At 41.2% G+C, this 20,105-nt stretch overlaps 1 protein-coding gene across 2 annotated transcripts; it reads right to left on the minus strand.

The window, feature by feature from the left end:
* Nucleotides 1-1,134: 1,134 nt before the first annotated feature.
* Nucleotides 1,135-18,326, minus strand: CEP20 (centrosomal protein 20). Of its 2 annotated transcripts, XM_055339719.1 has the most exons (5): nt 18,236-18,325; nt 13,722-13,919; nt 10,726-10,810; nt 6,395-6,531; nt 1,135-1,679 (listed from the first exon to the last, which is right to left on the minus strand). In XM_055339719.1, the coding sequence occupies exons 1-5, from the start codon at nt 18,261-18,263 to the stop codon at nt 1,603-1,605; spliced, it is 525 nt and encodes a 174-aa protein (XP_055195694.1). In that variant the 5' UTR covers nt 18,264-18,325; the 3' UTR covers nt 1,135-1,602. The 2 variants fall into 2 exon arrangements, with proteins under 2 accessions (XP_055195694.1, XP_055195695.1); XM_055339720.1 differs by lacking the exons at nt 1,135-1,679; nt 6,395-6,531 and having other exon boundaries at nt 10,722-10,810; nt 18,236-18,326.
* Between the last annotated feature and the right edge of the window lie 1,779 nt (nt 18,327-20,105).

Here is a 20,105-nt window from a genome sequence, read left to right on the forward strand (position 1 = left end):
AGCACTATGGACTACATGTGACAATTCTGTTTAGCTTCTATTGTGATGATTTTATATCGGTGATCAACATTATAAACTCCAGCATTTTTTAAAAATCTAATCCTGCATGGTTGTAATTCCTGAGGTAAACTTAGCGTCCACTGCCAACATCCTTGGATGAAAACCAAGTCCTCTGAGAAGAATTCAGATATTTATATTCCCACATATAATACAATGGAATTCAAAATTGTTATCAGATACTACAGATTTAATTTAAAAAATGAAAATGAGCCCTTATAGTACACTTCTACATCTATATATGTAATTCTAGCTCATCAATTGGGCCTCTCAAAAATCCTCTGACTTGTAAAGTATGGCTTAAGGGGATTTCTTTAATAATTTTCTTCAAGTAAAAATTCCTGGTTAATCTGTAAGGACCAACCAACACCAAACATAAACTCAAAAGTTTCAATAATTTCCAAAGACAGCACAGAATCAACACCCTGAAGGGAATGCCAATTTTGCTATTGACAGCCCTTCTCACCTGTCCTGTGGAAAACATTCAAGTTCCGTCTGAATATACTTTATGACTTTTGCCAATCAAGGGCTATTATAATAGCTGTTGTTAGGGACATTAGTCTGTAGACTCCACGTTATAAAAATGTTGTAGTAAATATCAAATAGCATTTTAAAGATAGCACAGCAAGAACTCTTACCATTTTTCTATCCCAAGAATAAAAAATTGACATGTCATGAGATTCAGAGTCCAGATAGGTAGGGACTAGCTCTTTCATAGCTCATCTTGTAATTGCACAGCTGAGGGCCACATGGAGGCTAAACAAAGCCATCCTTTAAAAGGTGCTTTTTGGTATTTCTCCTAAAGCCTGTCTCTTCATGCTTATTCCACATTCTTTGTATAATAAAATAAACTCTTTGTTTTACTTACAGCAAAATTAAAAGAATTATTTCCCCCTCTACCTTTTAATTAAATCTTCCAGTAGGAGCCAAAATGGTCTAAGGAAAGAAAAAGTACATTGTTACCTAGTTTAGAAGTTCAAATTTAGATGGTAATTCAGATATTCAAACCAAATTATAAATGGTTATCTGAAAAATCACTAATCGTAAACAACAAAAAAAAATCAAACTACATAGGAATTCATTTTTTCTGGCTTTAATGTTCTTTCAAATGCTTTTTAAAAACATAAATGAATTTTTCTACAAATCCATATAATTCCAGCCTGAAGGAAATGTAATCAACGTAATCTTGTTAAAGGGCAGAGCATATGGCTATAAAGACCTGAATCTTGTTTTTTTGGAGAATATACAGGGTACTAAAAAGTCCTTCCAGTTCTCACAAATTTAAAAACCTTTAAAATTCTTTCTAAAGAAACAATGCATTTTCTTTCGAGTCAAATCCAACAAGCTAGATGACAGAGTTAGCTTTTACTCACAAATGTAGTAAAACAGGAGGGGGCTAAATGTTTTGCAGAAACCCGATTTTCTACAAATATTAGTGATATATTTTGGTAATGTTGGGAGAATAAATACATTACTTAATCCACACAATTTTTTTTTCTTTTAATACATACAATTTTAAGACAAAAGATGACCCGAATGGAAAGGTCATCTCTTCACTGCTTGAGAAACAAGAGGATCTTCCATATTAGTACTGTTCCCCTTCTCTTTTTGTAAGTGGTCATCTGAAATGAACAGAAATAAATGTCAGTACTTATTCCAAGTCAAAGTAGGCAGTGTGCAGACATATCTACATATATTTTCAGATGTTACATATTTAATATTGTATGAATTCTTTAGGTGGCTTAGGACAATGAAATCAACTCACCATTTTTAAAACATTACTGAAGAAATCAGAAACGTTTAGTACTAAAGACTCACTCTCAAGTGTTTTTAAGATTTATGTATTTAAGAAAGAGCAAGAAAGTGAGGGTACAAAGGGAGAGGGAGAAGCAGACTCTCTGCTGAGTGGGGAGCCCTATACAGGGCTCAATCCCAGGACCCTGGGAGCAGATTGAGCCACCCGAGCGCCCCTCTAAAATGTTTTTAAAGGAATAGAGAGCACCTTGGAGTAAACCCAAGTGTAAGGAGCAGTTATAAACTTCTCTCACATGATACGTATGGAATGGAATCCATGAGAAAGGACAGAGTGTTCAATTAGCATTTTGAGGGATGCCAAAGTTCTTCAACTAAAAAGAAAGGAGAAAAAAAAAAAAAAAAAAAAAAACCTCTATCTTCAAATAGAAATGCCTCTAGGAGCACCATCTTGTGGCAAAACAAAACAAACTAGCAGAGTTTACATTTTCCTAACCCAAATCAGAAAAGTATCCAAGAAACTATAGAAAATGTTCTTCAAGCAAAGACACAATAAAGGTCCCTGAGAGTTCGGAAGAGCCCAGAGCCCCTGTGACCACCCCCTGTGCTCTGACAATAGAAGGGGCCCTAGTCACTTTTGCTGAATTTCTTTTGTCATAGGGAGCAAGGGGTAGAGGGCAGAAGTACCCTGAATTAAAAGAACCTGAAGAGATTTACTAGCCAAATCCAACAAAAATGCAAGGCAAAGCTAAATTCTGAGAAATTGTGGAAACCTGAAAATATTCCGAAGGCACTTTTACAATGGAAAAACCCATTTTTTATGATTTTGATGACAGGAGAAAAAGAACACAAATTTAGACAGTTGTTAGAAACATCCAGCTTTAGCACCAAAAACATACTGGATTTTCTAATTATAAAGACAATCTGCTTCTACATCCAGCCTGGCCGGGCCACAGCAGCTGATCGCCCTCATAAAGAATGGAGACTGTAGGTCTGGGTCACAGAGGACTATCCCCCTCATTTTTAGGCAGCATGTTGGACAGAACAAAATTAACAATACCCTGAGACCATAACCATTTTAAGTTTTCTAGAAAAGCAGTATTAAGAAGTATGTTATTCATGGACTTCATAGAAATGCATTAAAGTTGCGCTGATAATGATTTTCTCTTTTACGAGATACCTGATCTTTTAATTATTGCAAGAACTACTTTGCCTCTAATATTTTAAGCTCTAACATCAGCAGCACTAATCAACTGGTTACCATCCCAAAGGCACGTGTGCCTACATAAGCCCGGTTCATTTTTTTCAGCACTTCGAGAAAAGAAGTTTTCCCGTTGGCATGCTTTAGACTTAGGTTCACAGAAAAGACGATTTCATTTTAGTGTTTTGTATTTCAGCTGGATGAGCTTCTGTAGAAATCAGGTTACTGTAATCTGAATAATTATTTTAAGATCTTTGTAACCTTTCAATGTTGTCAAATAAAACATGTTTCTATCAAACACTAAGCTAGAATTGAGGAAGTAAATGCTGAAGTGTGTTACTGGGACAAAATGCCATTTTTGGCTGGCAATTCTTCACAAATCATTGCACAAAGAGTTCACTGTTACCAAGAAAATTTCTGAAGGTCAAGAAAAATAATTACCAAAATCCCTATTCTTCTGTTACTGCAGCAGTCCTCCTCACCTCTGAGCCTGGCATGGAGCTTTCCACTGAACACGCACCCACAGTTCTACTAACCTGAAATGGATTCTCTGATGTCTCTGAAGGCCCCAGAGCAACTAATGCACTCTCTTCCCTCACCCTTTGTCTCCCTTTTTCTTTCCCTCTCTCTCCCCCACACCAGCCCTCCCACCTCCGCAGTGTAAAGCTACCACTAGCTATTCTGTGACCCACATCTCAAAAGAATAGAACTGAGTTAAGAAATAAATACTCGGTTACTTGTAACTTTGTTATAAGTCATTAGCCATGAATGAGATTGATTATAAAAAGCTTACAAGCCATGCAAGGACATGGATAGAGCTAGAGGGTATCATGCCAAGCAAAGTAAGTCAGGGAAAGACAAATACCAATGATGTCACTCACACGTGGAATTTAAGAAACAAATGAACAAAGGAAGAAAAAAGACAAATCAAAAAAACACTGAACTCTAGAGAACACACAGACGGTTCCCAGAGGGGAGGTGGGGGGTGGATGGGGTAAATAGGTGATGGGGGTTAAGGAGGGCACTTCTGGTGATAAGCACGCCAGTGGGGTGTTGAATTACTATATTGTACACCTAAAAATAAACAAATAAAAATAAAGAGCTTACAAGCCAGAAAAGTGATTTCTCAAGATGTTATTTTTCCTTATAGGACTGAAAGAACCCAAGTCATAGGTTTGCCATGTTAGCAAGTGTTCACATGTACAATATCCCCTGGTGGCAATTAAATAGAGATGCTGGTATTATCATTTATTCTTGGTGGGCATGTAAACTGGTAAAGCCTTTTTGGAGGGGAATGAGACAGTATCTACTACGTTTTTGTTTCTTGGGTTTTTTTTTAAGATTTTAATTTATTTATTCATGAGAGACACACGCAGAGGGAGAAGCAGGCTCCATGCAGGGAGCCCGACATGGGACTCGATCCTGGGTCTCCAGGATCATGCCCTGGGCTGAAGGCGGCGCTAAACCGCTGAGCCACCTGGGCTGCTCTCTACTACGTTTTTTAATGGGCACAGGCTTTGAACCACCAATTGTACTTCTAGGGTGTCCACACCAGAGAAATACTTGTGTGGATGAAGAAGTAACTCTACACTGCAATATGGTAAAAGCGAACAATTAAGAACATAAAAGTACATCAGTAGAGGATGATTAGCAATACTATGCTGTAATACACCAAGTTAAGAATGAGGTCAAAGAAGCTCTACATACTTCGACAAGACGAGTGAAAACAAAGTGAATGGCAGGAGAACACAGAGAGCAGCAATATGTATAAATCTACATGTGCAAAAATGAATCTGGAAGGAGATCCCACCCTCCCAGCTGCTGACAGGGACCTTCCACGGGAGGGACGGAGACTGGGGAGTTTAGGGACAGACAGGAGGGAAGAGAGTCAAGGGAATTCTACACTGTATGATGTGAATGTTTAGAGACTGACTCATGCACTTGTGTGTTTTGTTTTGCTTTTTAAGTACTCGTCAAATAGTAGGCACCAAGCCCTGAAAAGGGAACTACTAAAACTTCTTTACATTCTTTAATGGGAAAAGCGTACAGGAATAGCACTTGGAGGTGCTGATTCGGTTAAAAATGATCAGCTGCAAGCTTCAGAGGAGTTACAACCTCTCAGTCCTGGTTTTCTCAACTGCCGGGTAAGGAGGCAGGAATGATTTCTTTTTCAATGCTCCATCAGCTCAGCATTCTAAGATACAGAAATGAACAGCTCCTAGTGAAATCAGAAATAACCTCCAAAGGTGGTCACCTTGGTTCACAAATACTACATTTTCAGATCTTAGGAGACACAGCAAATATTTAACGTGATCAGTACTGCTCACAGCAGTTTATGAAAACTAACAGAGGTGGGATGCCTGGGGGGGCTCAGTGGCTGAGCATCTCCCTTCAGCTCAGGGTCCTGGGATCAAGTCCCATGTCGGGCTCCCTGGGGAGAGTCTGCTTCTCCCTTTGCCTGTGTCTCTGCCTCTCTCTGTGTGTCCTCATGAATAAATAAAATCTTTAAAGAAAAAAAACTATGAGAGGCAATTTGTATTCTAGATGTTTCCTGTAAGTTTATTTCAACGTTCTTTAAGATTTAGATTTGCTCTGCTAATCTGATGCCTGAGCCCCAGCTCTAACTGTCCTTCTGAGAAAGAGATTAAATCTACCAAGGTTGGGAAGGAGCTATAAACCATTCAGTTCAGATGGTCAAACTGAGATCCTATTGCTGATGTGATCAAAGCAAATGAAAGCTCATTAAGGAGTAAACATTCTGAAAACAACAGGGGCTATGCTCCTAGGAATTTAGTTGTAGGTAACTGTCAGTCTTTCACAAACAGTACCCTAAGAATGCAAAGGATATAGACACCTGTGACTTCTCTATCTGTGCTCAGTAATCTTGCCTTTCTTCAGTCTTGAAGGGGGAAAAAGTGATGACTTGATAAAAGGCTATTTCTTCAGTATGCTAATGATCTAAGCTGCTCCAAAAGAGTACAAATCTCTGTGAAAATCAGGTTTTTCCATATTTTGGCATAGAAAGAGTGCCTAAGAATTTTGTCCACTCTCCCATCCCAAGATTCTCCTTCCAAAAAGCATTTTGTTTCTTGAAGAATTAGTAACACAGACTCAAACTTTATTAGATGGAAGTAGAATTAAACTATAACTCAAAAGCTCAGGAAAAACTATTCCTGAGAGAAAGATATTTAAGAAGAAAACAATACTTGGGGCACCTGGATGGCTCAGTCAGTGAAGCGTGTGACTCCTGATCTTGGGGTTGTGGGGTCCAAGCCCCATGTTGGGTATGTGCATTACTTAAAAATCTTTAAAAAAATTTTTTTTAAACAAAAGTAGAACAAATGCTTGCTGACAGCTAAATGATGAATCTCAGGAAATTCATACCCCTTTGCTTTCTTCTGCTAGGCTGTCCACCAAGATTTGGGTTTGGAGGCTGAAGTGAAGACCCTCTCAGGAATGGATTTTGGAGGTCATCCTTCGTTCTGTGTAAAAAATGAGCTAAAATTCCATATAAAAGAGGTCTGTAGCAGGAAGAAAACCAAAATCAATTAAAATTACAGATACAGGAAAAGCTTAAAACCTCTATTCTTTAAGGCTTCCTCTGCCACCAAAATGGCCACGTAATTTTCGAGACTTAAAAGAAAGAAGATGCACGGTTACTATCCAAATCGCAAACTATTTGAGCTTTTTAAAATATAAGAGTACCATTTAACTTGAAAGACAATTTAAAAACCCAGAGAACCCATGTTAACTATGTAAACATCACCCAAACTGAAACACAGTGTCATCAATACACAGGAATTCTGCTTTTCGACTTTCAAAGTCCAGTGGAAGATTTTCCAGTGCCTAGCACTGTCTGATAGATACACAACAGGTATTCAGTAAACACTAAGTAGAGGAATAGATCCTTGCCTAAAGATCACATGTGGGCAAAGCCAGACTGTCTAGGTTAAAATCCTGGATTCAGCACTTGACCTCAGCAAGATTCTTCATGTCCCCAGCCTTCTCCATGTTTCTTCCTGTATAAATGTGAATAAGCGTAGCCCTTACCTTCAAGGGTTGTTGTGGACCAAATGAGCCAATAAATATCAAGTGTTTAGAACTGTGCCTGGCACACATTAAATGGTATATGAATGTTAGCTATTCAGCAGTTGGGTTAGAATTGATATTTAACAAGCTATTTTTTGGGAGGCAGGGCCCATTAAAAAAGCTACTTTTACAGTTTACAAAATACTCTAACCTCTCTCCATTTTATCTTCACTTTGTGGATAAATGAGAATACCACAGCTCAGGGAAGATTTAGAGATTCCTTAGTAAGTAAACAAACTTTCTACTTGAACCTCAAGTCCTATATTCTTCTCACGACAATATGCTGCTGGTGATTTCTATTAGTTCCCCTGCAGAAAGGGAAGCTACCTGCTGACAATGAAGACAGGTACTACAGAAATGTTTTCGTTTCTAATCTCATCACTGAAAATACAATTTCACTGATTTTTTTTTTTGAGATATTTATTAGTTGACGTGATAGATTAAAGTAGGACATGACTTTCTCTTCACACGGTGGAGCCTAACTGCCCTCCCCTGGAGTGTGGGCTCAAGTCACTTCTATGAACCAAATAAGGTATTCAGTGACAGCGCTGTGCAGCTTCCAAGACTAGGTCATAAAGCACTGTGCACCATGGTCTCCTCCATGCCTTCTCTCTGGGGAAGTCTGTGCCATGTCATGAGGACACTCAAGCTGTCCCAGGGAAAGGTACACGTGGAAGGAATGGTCTTGTGGGAGCGAGCCACACAGAAGGGGATCCTGCAGCCCTAGCCAGGCCTTCAGACCAGGGCCTCCCTGGCTACATTGTAACTGGAATCTCCAGAGAAATGCTGAGCATCAGAAGCGCCCTGAGATTCCTGACCTACTACAGATAATAAATGATTTTTTCAAGCTACCAAATTCTGGGGCACTCAGTTAGGCAGCAATAACTGCTTGCATGCCAACTTCTCCAGATCATGAGGAAAGCAGGAAAGTAGGTTTATCTATTTAAGATGCCCAACTCTTATGAAAGGAATATATCTTACATTGTAACTCTCATAACCAGGAATGTAAGATCTGTCTTTTCATTTAATTTTAAACCCATGTTTCCCAATGAGCTAACAGGTTCAAGAAGATTTTTAAGTTTCAACAATTTTGTTCTTAAATTAACATCAATGAAGTTTTAAGACTTAAAATTTTTAAGACTCAGATACTTTTTAATGTTATTAGAAAATACATAGCTTGCATGTTTAATCCATGAATTCATGGATATTTAGATTTTTTAAAAATAAAAGTTCAAAAAACAGATTTTTTTTTAAGTTCGGCTTTATAATTACCTTATTTGCAAATGCTGAAACACAAAAACTCTGAAAACTAGTTTTCTTCATAAATTTGGCACAAACTGTTGGTAGCATGGCTTGACCTAACCAGGGCTATTATATATTTTTATTGTACTTTGTGTGAAAATTCTTAAGCTTCCCAGAAAAACTATCAGTATATTTATGGAGTCACTGTATGTTCACACCGGCACATACACCTAGTATTTGGTATACTTGCCATATTACCTTTTTTCTCCCAGCTTTACTGAGTTATAGCTGAGAAATAAAATTGTAAGGTATTTAAAGTGTACCACACGATGATCTGATATACATATACACACACACTGTGAAGGAATTCCTCTCATTGAGTTAACATACCCATCACCTCACCCATTTACTTTTGTGTGTGCTACTTTCATGGATGAAAAAACATTTAAGTTCTACTCTCTTAGCAAATTTCAACTATACAATCCATGTTACTTTCCAAAATCTGAAAAGTTTACAATGGAGGGGTTTTGTTTTGTTTTGTTTTGTTTTGAATGTAGACTCCACACCCAGCATGGAGCCCAGTGGGGGCTTTGTAGTCAAGACCTGAACTGAGATTAAGAGTCGGACGCTTAGCCGACTGAACCACTCAGGCAGCCCTATAGCAGAAATGTTTTAAACAGAGCAGTAACTGCCTTTCAGAAAGCAAACTGTTGGCAGTATGAAGGTAAGTTGGAAAGAAAGTGCCTAGAGACAGACAAAGCAGACAGATGGCTTCTAAACAGTGCAGGGCAGTGGGAAGGGACAGGGAACACTGTGGAGCAGAAGTGACGGAACCCACAAGGGGAAGGAGCCACAGATGGAAGTAGACTCCGAGTTTAAGACCCTAATGGCTAGATAAGGAACACACAAGGTGGGTTTAAGGAGGTGAAAATAACACATTTAAATTTTGGACACAGTGAGTTTGAGATGCCAGCTGAAACGTGGGCCCACACTTCAGGGTGTCTGTTGGGTTTAAAGACACCGGGCAGCCTGGGTGGCTCAGCGGTTTAGCACCGCCTTCAGCTTGGGCGTGATCCTGAAGACCTGGGATCGAGTCCCACATCCGGCTCCCTGTATGAAGCCTGCTTCTCCCTCTGCCTGTGTCTCTGCCTCTCTCTCTCTCTCATGAATAAATCTCAAAAAAAAAAAAATAAATAGAGTCACCAACATGGAGGCATCATTAAAGACTCAGGCATACTTGGAAAAGTGGGCAAGGGGACAGGAGGACAAAACCTGGAGACTGCTCACGATCTAAGGGAACCCTAAACGAGCCAAAGAAGAAACTGAGAACACTATTAGGGAAGGGAAAACCTAGACAGTAAAGGATCAAAAAAGACAAGTGACAAAAAGATTCTTAAGAGGCAACAGTCACTATTACAAAATGCTACAGAAACTCAAGCAAAATTGAGTTGCTTAAACTGGAAATACAGATGTATACCCACCCTGGTGCCAGGGACTTAGGACAAAGCACAGGATAAAGGGGGCATATGATTCTGGATTATTAACGGTACAAAGATTTGCAGGAGATTTCAATCTAATTGGTATGTCATTTACAGCATTTGTAAGGTAAAACAGATAATTATACCATGAAGCAGAAAGAAAAAAATTCAAGAAATTTTCATAAAGTGAAAGCATAAGACTTCAAAGAAAATTCTTGCCAGGGAAGGGCTGTTTTGAGCTATGTCCCCTGGCCTCCTAGGTACAATTGTATTTTTTTTTTTTTTGTGCCATTCAAGGATCCTCTGGAAAAAGTTTGAGCGACCTTGAGGGAGGAAAAGAACTAAGAAACTACCTGAAAGTAGTCGCCCTTCTTTTCAAGAGCACAGTTTCAGTATAAATGGCGAGGGAAGAATTTTTGATACGCACAGAAGGCAAAAGAGGGGAGAGAAACAAAATGAAAGCAGATGGCTGGTTATCACTAAGTTCAGTGGTAAAAACGACTTGACCGGTATTTTTTTAGATCTGAGTATATTCCTAGGTTGAAATGGAGGAAATAATCAGAAGAGTTTAAATATTCAGAAGAGTTTGACGTGAGAAAAAAAAACAACTGATAGAGCAAAGCCTGAGAAGACAAAAAAGGATGCATCAAGAAGCCAAGAAGAGTGACCCTTACTTAGCAAGACAAAGGTTCGGTCCTCTGGAACTATGGGAATTCTAGCTCAAGAGCAGATGCCTTGTCTTATTTGGATTTGGTGCAGTGTTAGACACACACTCGAACCAAATAAATTCCTGCTCAATTAAAATGAAATAAAGCCACTAATACATGATTAGGACTACAAAACAGTAATAACTAAAGACTTATTTTTAAGTTTTTATTATAAAAAATTTTATTTAAAAAAACTTACATTGTATCATCCTTTGATTCTTCAAATGCATTTAGTTCCCGGATAAGAAATGGTCTGTCCAATGGAACTACAGGTTGACCAGATTCTGGAAGAAAAATTGTAAGTCTTTATTCTTCTAAAAAGCACATATGATTTTGATAAGAACCACTTACCAAGTATACAGACTTTTCAGATTTTGGGAGGGTGATAATGGCACATTCCAAGGCAGATCTATGTGATTTTATGATCTTCAAAGTATCATTTTGTTATACATATAACTATTTTTTTTTTAAGATTTTATTTATTTATTCATGAGAGATACAGAGAGAGAGAGGCAGAGACACAGGCAGAGGGAGAAGCAGGCTCCATGCAGGGAGCCTGACGTGGGACTTGATCCCGAGTCCCCAGGACCATGCCCTGGGCTGAAGATGGCGCTAAACCACTGAGCCACCCGGGCTGCCCGTTATATATATAACTTAACAGAATTTAACATAAATTCATTTTTTAAATCCCCCAATTTTTTGTTAGGAACATACTGCTTCTGCATAATGGACTTCAGAAGGCCCCCCCCCTTTTTTTGAGAAGCCCACAAATTAGATACAGGACAGGAACAATATTTATTTGGTAGCAATAATTCTAAAAGTAAAATTAACCCAAATATGAAGTGCTGGCAGGGATACAAGGCAACTGGATACTCTCATACTTTGCTTTGCTCGTAGCAGAGCAAAATGGTACAGCCACTTTGGAAAACAGCTGAGCCGTTTCTTATAAAGGTGAGCATGTTCTTAACCACAAACAACTGCAATCCCACTCTTACCTCCTTACTCAAGAGAAATGAAAGCTTACCTTCACACAAAAACCTGTGTGTGAACTTTAGGGCATCTGGTTGATAATTGCCAAAAACTATAAACAACTGACCCTCAACTGATAATAGATAAATCGGCACAGCCATACAAAGGAATGCTATTCAGGGGGAAAAAAACCAACACAGCTAAATCTCAAATGCATTATGCTAAGTGAAAGGAAGCAGACTCAAAAGGCTACAACCTGAATGGGCTCATTTACAGGACATTCTGGAAAAGGCAAATATTAGGAACAGAAAACAACAGATCAGTGGTTGCTAGGGGTTGGTAGCTGAAGAAGTTAACTACAACAGGGCAGAGAGAATGTTTTGAGGTGATAAAAATATTCTATATTGTGATTTTAACTGAGGTGGTAGTTACACAACTGTATGCATTTGGTAAAATCCACAGAACTGTATACTAAAAAAGGTATACTGCATTATTAATTACACCTCAGTTTTTTAAAAAAGCCAAGACACCTAACATGAAACTTGACTATTGTGACTACTTTTTATTCTAGAGAAGCCCAGGTCCAAGACCTAATTCATTATATTTTCATAATGTTCTTCTTTTCTGAGTATTAATAGTATTATACACCCATCTCTAACTAAGGAAAGTGGGGGCTAATACGAAGATTCTTAGACCACTAAAAATCACCGGTCTTGAGCAGCCTGGGTGGCTCAGTGGTTTAGCGCTGCCTTCAGCCCAGGTTGTGATCCTGGAGTCCCCATGATCGAGTCCCGCGTCGGGCTCCCTGCATGGAGCCTGCTTCTCCCTCTGCCTGTGTCTCTGCCTCTCTCTCTCTCTGCGTCTCTCATGAATAAATAAATAAATAAAATCTTTAAAAGAAAAATTACCAGTCTTTACTCAGTTAAGGTATATGCTTAACATTAAATAAAAGATCTAGAATATTAATTTAAAAATCTATTAAATGGAAAAGTTCCAACACCACAAAGAATTTATTCTCTCTTCCAAAATCGAATTCATGGTTTCTTTTCATTGATGAGGCAAGAGATAGTTTTAAAACACAGATTAATACAAATTAAAGTCATCGTTCCAGTTCCGTGTCTCCCTCCAGTGCAGATGAAAATCTAACTTCAGTACTATGCATTCCCTCCAGTTCTTTCTTCAGAAATAAAATAAGTGTATTTTAACTGAAATAAAATGAGAAATAGAATGAGATAAGTGTACTTTAATTTTTTTAACTCCCCAACACCATTTCTCTCCCTCCTATCGCTGTAGTGAGTTGGCATTTACCTTCCTGATCCTTTTTAATTAGATCCCACACTGAGTGCAGAGCCCAACTCGGGGCTCAAACCCACAGCCCTGAGATCAAAAGCTGAGCTGAGACCAAGAGCTGGATGCTCAACTGACTGAGCCAGACAGGCACCCCAGTTCACAACGGTTTTAAAATACCATGCTTTTACACACATTTCTACATATCCCTAACCTACAATATTAGCAATATTTTGAAGTTTTATCTCCAACCTTTCATATTTTTAATAAAAAATATACACATCAAAACTGTGTGTATTCTTAATTTTAAAGTAGTCTCCATGCCCAGCATTGAACTCATAACCGTAAGATCAAGACCTGAGCTGAGATCAAGAGTTAGATGCTTAACCAACCGATCCCCCAAAACTGTGTATTTTTAAAGCATCTACATAGAAAAAGCTGGCAGCACACAAGATAAAGTGTAAATCACTTTTAATTTTCAGAATCAGGAATACAAATGATTTTTCAAAGTACACAAGTTTAAGTGTTTAGGTATTTATTTTCCCTTATAAGACAATAAGCCCCATGAGAATGTATTCAAGTTATGGAAAGAGCTCAGGAGATTTTTATGTCCCAGTCACTTGAACAATACTGTATGGTAATGGAATTAGATTTTCAGCCTAGGGGCCTAGGTGGCTCAGTGGTTGAGCTGAGGGGGTCTGCCTTCGGTTCAGGGCCTGATTCCAGAGTCTCAGGATCGAGTCCGACATCGGGCTCCCTGCATGGATCCTGCTTCTCCCTCTGCCTGTGTCTCTGCCTCTCTCTGTGTGTCTCTCATGATTAAATAAAATCTTAAAAAAAAAAAAAAAAAAAAAAAGATTTTCAGCCTAAATATTTCCTGAGAATTGAGGAAAGGAAAAAGCAGATTTTTGTTTCAGGCAAGTAATAATAACCTCTTACCTGATATGAGGACAGATGCTGTATACTTATATTTGTTGAATTCAAGATATTCCCGAATTAGTTCATTAATTATAAGGTTTTCATGAGACAATGGTGGTCGGGGTTCACTTTCATCATCTAGGGCACTGAATACTTCAGCTCGGATCCTTGCTTTTAAATGCCCTAATACTCCCCTTTTCTCCAAGGTGTCCTTTAAAACTGTTAAATATAAAACATTAATGCAGAATAAATTTGGTCATTCTTAGGTATACTTTGAAGAAAAATGTTTAAAAGGTAAATGGCCTAATAGCCATTGTTTTGATTTAAACAATATGCTGAATGGAAGTTATCCAATTATATCCTGTTTGTAATAAAAAATAAAGTTCTCAAGTTGCAATGATTTGCTATTTCAATATATTTAATCAAATTCAAGTTTATTTTTCCAAAATCATCACTGTAGGACTATGGTCTGGTACACATCTTCAGTGAGGAACAAAAAGGGAGCACAGAATTGTACTTAGCTTACCGGGGCCTGAAATTTACACTGGCTCCTATATTTTCAGGAGTGTTAATCACTGCAGACAGGTTCTGTGTCACTAAAAACCTCTAGTCTAGAAAGATGATTCCCATAAGGAATTTGTTGTCTTTTGATAAAAACCTTTGATATCCAGAATCCTTGGGGGATGGCCTATTCTGAACAAAAAGGTGTTTCTTTGGGTTTTGTTTGCTTTTTAAAGACACTTATGAGTTAACTTCCAAAAAAAAAAAAAAAAAACAAAAAACAAAAAACAGTAGGATTTGGAAATTTTAAGCCTAAATGAAATTTATCACATGGCTATGCCACTGCCATTTTAAGGAATCTGGGATCTATACGCTGAATGTAAACTAACCTCTTGATGAGCAAGGGTTATATTACAGTATCAGCTGTGATAATTACACTTAACTATAAATACCGGTAGGGACACTGGGGCAGAGAACTGAATTGGTATCATTCCTTGCAGTGGTCTAGGACCTTCTTTTTTCACACTGTCCCTAACGGCTAAATAACAAACCTAGACAATCAATATGTCTCATGCACAGTGATTAGAACATAGTAAAAGCTCAATAAATGCTACCTGGGAGCATAATACATTGCTGTATATTATTGGTGTAATAAACATATTTTACTACTGTACTGCACTCTGCCAAAGGCACCAAAATAAAGAAAAATTCATAAATAGGGCCCAAGGAGCTTATCCACATAGGCATAAACATAAAACCCCCATAAGCTTTAATACATAACAAAAACCTGAGCCATATGATTACAGAGACACGGTGTAGACTAAACTTTAACCTTTCTTGCCCCTTGTTTTTAAATCATCCCCTCAACCTTTTGGGCAGGTATGCAAGTACAGTTATCACCCAATCAGACATTGCAACAGGCCCATAAAAGGAAGGTCCAGCCTTATCATATTCTTGGGATCATAACCAAATGCACTTCTTTAACTCCATCTTTGGAAATTAGATGGAAGAGATTTTCTTCCGCTGGCCAGGATCCTGTCCCAATTACTCTGAATTTTTTTTAAAGATTTATTTATTTATTTATTCATGATAGACATGGAGAGAGAGAGAGAGGCAGAGATACAGGCAGAGGGAGAAGCAGGCTCCATGCCGGGAGCTCAACACAGGACTCGATCCGGGGACTCCAGGATCACGCCCTGGGCCAAACGCAGGCGCTAAACCGCTGAGCCACCCAGAGATCCCCCAATTACTCTGAATTTGCACGCAACACAACCTCAAACTCAGCAGAGAAATGAGAATTAATGAAGCTGGAATTAGGAAGCCTATCCTGTGTCATCACCAGCTTATGCCTCAGCTGCCCTTTGCAACATATGGAGTCCTACATCTCAGAGGCAGAACCAAGTGAGGTGGAAAATGTGAAAATGTTTAAAAAGGTAAAAGCCCAGGGGCACTTGGATGGTTCAGTTGGTTAAGGACCAGACTCTTGATTTCAGCTCACGTTATGATCTCAGGGTCCTGAGATGCAGCCTTGCATTGGGCTCTACAGTGGGGATGGAGCCTACTCAAGATTCTCTTTCTCCCTCTCCCTCTGCTCCTTCCCACTTGCCCCTCTTTAAAGAAAAAGGTAAAAGCCCATACAATGTAAAATGATTGAGTGGGAAATAAATTTTCAAGAAGTTTCTCTGGGGGCAGCCCCAGTGGTTCAGCGTTTTAGCGCCACCTTTGGCCCGGGGTATGATCCTGGGGATCCGGGATCGAGTCCCACATCAGGTTCCTGCATGGAGCCTGCTTCTCCCTTTGCCTGTGTCTCTGCCTCACTCTGTCTCTCATGAATAAATAAATAAATAAAATCTTTAAAAAAAAGTTTCTCTGGAACACACAGCATATTCTGAAGTGGTAAATGCAGAAGAAAAAAACATAAAAGGATATATGTAGGGATACATCTGCATAGGACACTCCTAATCTCCTATTACATTTTCTTTTCAGGTTGCATACTATTTTGCCCTTTCTCTAACTATGCCTCAAACTTTGTACCCTAGCAACAACTTCAGAAAGAGGTTCTTGGGATGCCTGGGTGGCTAAGTGGTTGAGCTTTTTCTGCCTTTGGCTCAGATCCTGATCCCAGGGTTCTAGGATGGAGTTCTGCATCAGGCTCCCCGCAGGGAGCCTGCTTCTCCCTCTGCCTCCCTCTGTGTCTAATGAATAAATAAATGCAATCTTAAAAAAAAAAAAAAAAAAAGAGGTTCTTAACCTGGCCTGATATCCCAAAGCATCTTTAAATCCTCTGATTTACAGTGAGGGTGACAAAACATGAGAGACACCTAACTCTGGGAAATGAACAAGGGCTGGTGGAAGGGGAGGTGGGCGGGGGGGTTGGGGTGACTGGGTGATGGGCACTGAGGGGGGCACTTGGTGGGATGAGCACTGGGTGTTATGCTATATGTTGGCAAATTGAACACCAATAAAAAAGAAAAAAAACAAAGAAAAAAAATCCTCTGATTTACACGTTATGGATTTCGTGCAGAGAGGGTGCTCGGATTCACTTAAAAGACTATTCCTTGTGGATAAAGGCATGCCTTTTTTTATGACCATTCATGAGCCCAATGCCCCAAATACACATTTGTATCAATGCTTACTGAACTCTACCCTCAAAAGAGATTCAACCCCTCCTCACTAGGTATTTAAGAATGACCTTTTTAGGGGCACCTGGGTGGCCCAGCGGTTGAGCATCTGCCGTGGGCCCAGGGCGTGATCCTGGAGACCTGGGATCGAGTCCCCCATCGGGGCTCCTTGCAGGGAGCCTGCTTCTCCCTCTGCCTGTGTCACTCTTATGAATGAATGAATGAACGAATGAATGAATAAATAAAATCTTTTCTAAAAAAAATGACTCATTTAAGAGCTCAAGGTCCCTGAAAACCGGAACTAGTGTTATTAATCGGTAGCAGTATGACCCAGGGATGAAGACCTGGAGCTCGGGGAGGTGGGGAGAGCTAGGGGAACAAACCCAGGTTCTCACGCACTGCCTCGCACTGCCTCTTTCTAGCTCGGTTACTTGGCGAGAGCTATTCCAACTCCCTGCACCTCCATTTCTCACGACCTACACAGGCCTAGGGTGTCACACAGACTCCACTGGGTAACACAGGGGGGCTGGGCAGGGCCTGACACGGACGGCTCGGTCGCTTCTCGCCTCCGACTACTGTTCGCTGCTTGGACACCTCCGTTAAAACCAACGGTGCGGGGATCCCCGGGTGGCGCAGCGGTTTAGCGCCTGCCTTTGACCCAGGGCGCGATCCTGGGGTCCTAGGATCGAGTCCCACGTCGGGCTCCCGGCGTGGAGCCTGCTTCTCCCTCTGCCTGTGTCTCTGCCTCTCTGTGTCTCTATCATAAATAAATAAATAAACCTTGAAAAAAAATTTAAAAACCAACGGTGCGCAAACACCACCCCGCTCGATGACTCGCACCTTTGCGGAACTCTTGCGGGGGGGGGGGGGGGCGTGGCCAGGGCAGGCCAGACCACTCTCCTACCTGCAGGCCTTCCCGACGGGGACCAGGACCCAACCCGCAGGTTGCGGCAAGGCTTCGGTGAGACAGGTAAGCAAGCTAATGGTTCGGGGTGGCGCCGAGGCCCGATCACGGAGGGGGACGAAATCCTCAGCCCCCGACGAAAGGGGCAGCCCAGAGCCTCGGCCCGACAGGGCTCCGACAAAAGCGCCGGAGGCCCACCGAGCAGGACTGCAGACCTCTCGGGAACCTGCGGGTCGCGCAGCATCTCCTCCGCTCGACGACGCACCTGGGACCCGCCCAGCTGGTCCCGAGCGACCGCTTCTCTCCCCCAGGACCCCTCCCCCCCTCCCCCCCCCCCGTCCGCGGCGCAGCGGCCGCCACGCCAGCCGGACGCCTTGCGGGCCCTGACGCCGCGCAGCGACCCCCGGAAAGGCTAACTCTGTGTTCCGCGCGCTCTCCTTCCAGCCCATCCTCTTCACGGGAGGAAGACCAGGCGCCGTTCACCCGGCACACCGCCCACTCGAACTCACCAGCCTTCAGCTCCGCGACAGTCGCCATCTTTCAACCGGCCGTCACGGGCGTGCGTCGGCTGTGCGCACGCGCAGCGCCGGTCTACAGCCAATAGGCGCGCCCCTCTCGCGCTGCTCAGTCCCGCCCCTTTCGGTTTTCGCCCTCCCGGATTCGGTGGGTGGTGACGGTCCGGAGGGATCCTACCAATCAGCGAGCTCTCTAGGTGCTGAGGGAGGAGGTGGGAGGAGCCGGCCCGGAGACCAGTTAGAGACCTCACCTGCAGATGCTGCCCGCTCTTTAGTGCTGCACTGTGGCTGATCAGTCCTTCCTTCAAACTCGGAAGATTTGTTAAAACAGATCACGGGGCCCCACCGCTGGGGTTTTTGATGTAGTCAAGCCAGGGTGAGAGATGTGAGAACTGCATTCTATTCCATTCTATTCTATTCTATTCTATTCTATTCTATTCTATTCATTATTTTATTTTAGAGAGACGCAGTGAGAGAGAGAGAGAGAGAGAGGCAGAGACATAGGCAGAGGGAGAAACAGGCTCCCTGCAGCGAGCCTGATGCAAGACTTGATCCTAGGAACCCAGGATCACACCTAGGAATCATGGGGCCCCACCGCTGGGGTTTCTGATGTAGTCAATCCAGGGTGAGATCTGAGAACTGCGTTCTATTCTATTCTAATTATTTTATTTTAGAGAGACACACACACACACAGAGAGAAAGAGAGAGAGAGAGAGAGAGAGAGAGAGGCAGAGGGAGAAGCAGGCTCCCTGCAGCGAGCCTGATGAAGGACTTGATCCCAGGAACCCAGGATCACACCTAGGAATCACGACTTGAGCCAAAGTCAGAGGCTCAACCACTGAGCCACCCAGGCGCCCTCCAAGAACTGCATTTCTAACAAGTTCTCTGGTGATGCTGGTGCTGCTGGTCTCACTGTGTTAAGGACTTAACTGTGAGCCTGACACTGTGCTAAATGCTTTATATATGTTGGCTCAGTGATTTCTCTCCTGTAACTCCCATTTTACAGAGGAGGAAACGGAGTCTTGGATGACCGATAAGGCTTAAATCAAGATCATGAGCAAATGGTGGAGGTGAGATTTGCATCCAGGCCTCTTGCTGTTCAAAGCCTGTTCTCTTCCCCTGGCACTTAATTATGGGTAGTGCACCTACGGAGTCCAAAAGCTATTTGTGAATAATTGAGGAACGAATAAACTCTACCATCCCAAATATATGAAGAAGAAAAAACATGGGAATAATGGGGATAATTTACCCAAAAACTGAGTGTGAGACTCTGTGCTTCCAGTTAGGAATCCTGTTATGTGATTCCTTCCATTGCCAGGAAGGTCTATGTCTGTGACCTAGATCCCGGAACAGTGCCCTTTAAATTGCTAGTCTTAACCCATAGTAGGTTCTGAAATCTATTTATCAGTGGCTCCCAATGAACATATTTTCAATGAGATGGGATGGAACAAATAGAAAACAAAGAAGTACTGTTGTTTTTTTTTAAATTTCTGTTTTGGGTAAGAATGTTGTGACCTGGCTTTTGGTGTATTTCTTAAAGTAGATAGCCACACACACACACGCACGCACGCACGCACACACACACACACACACAAAACATTTGAAGGCCGTTGTAACCTAGAGTCCATTCCCATTCCAAAGGAGATTAATTTTGACTTTGTGGAACACAGATCTGTTCTGTAAACTTAGAAAGACTCTATTGTGTCATACTTCCCTATTCTGTAAAACCCACAGAGCCTGAATTCCTGGCCAACATCTGAAGAGATTTATAAGGATTAACCAAATTCTGTAGGTAGAATGTTTGAGCTCCTCAGAGAAAAAGGACTCTCATATATCTTGATGAGAAACTCAGAGAAAGACAAAT

This window comes from Nyctereutes procyonoides, unplaced genomic scaffold, assembly GCF_905146905.1.
Source record: "Nyctereutes procyonoides isolate TBG_1078 unplaced genomic scaffold, NYPRO_anot_genome, whole genome shotgun sequence".
Classification (NCBI taxonomy): Eukaryota; Metazoa; Chordata; class Mammalia; order Carnivora; family Canidae; genus Nyctereutes; species Nyctereutes procyonoides.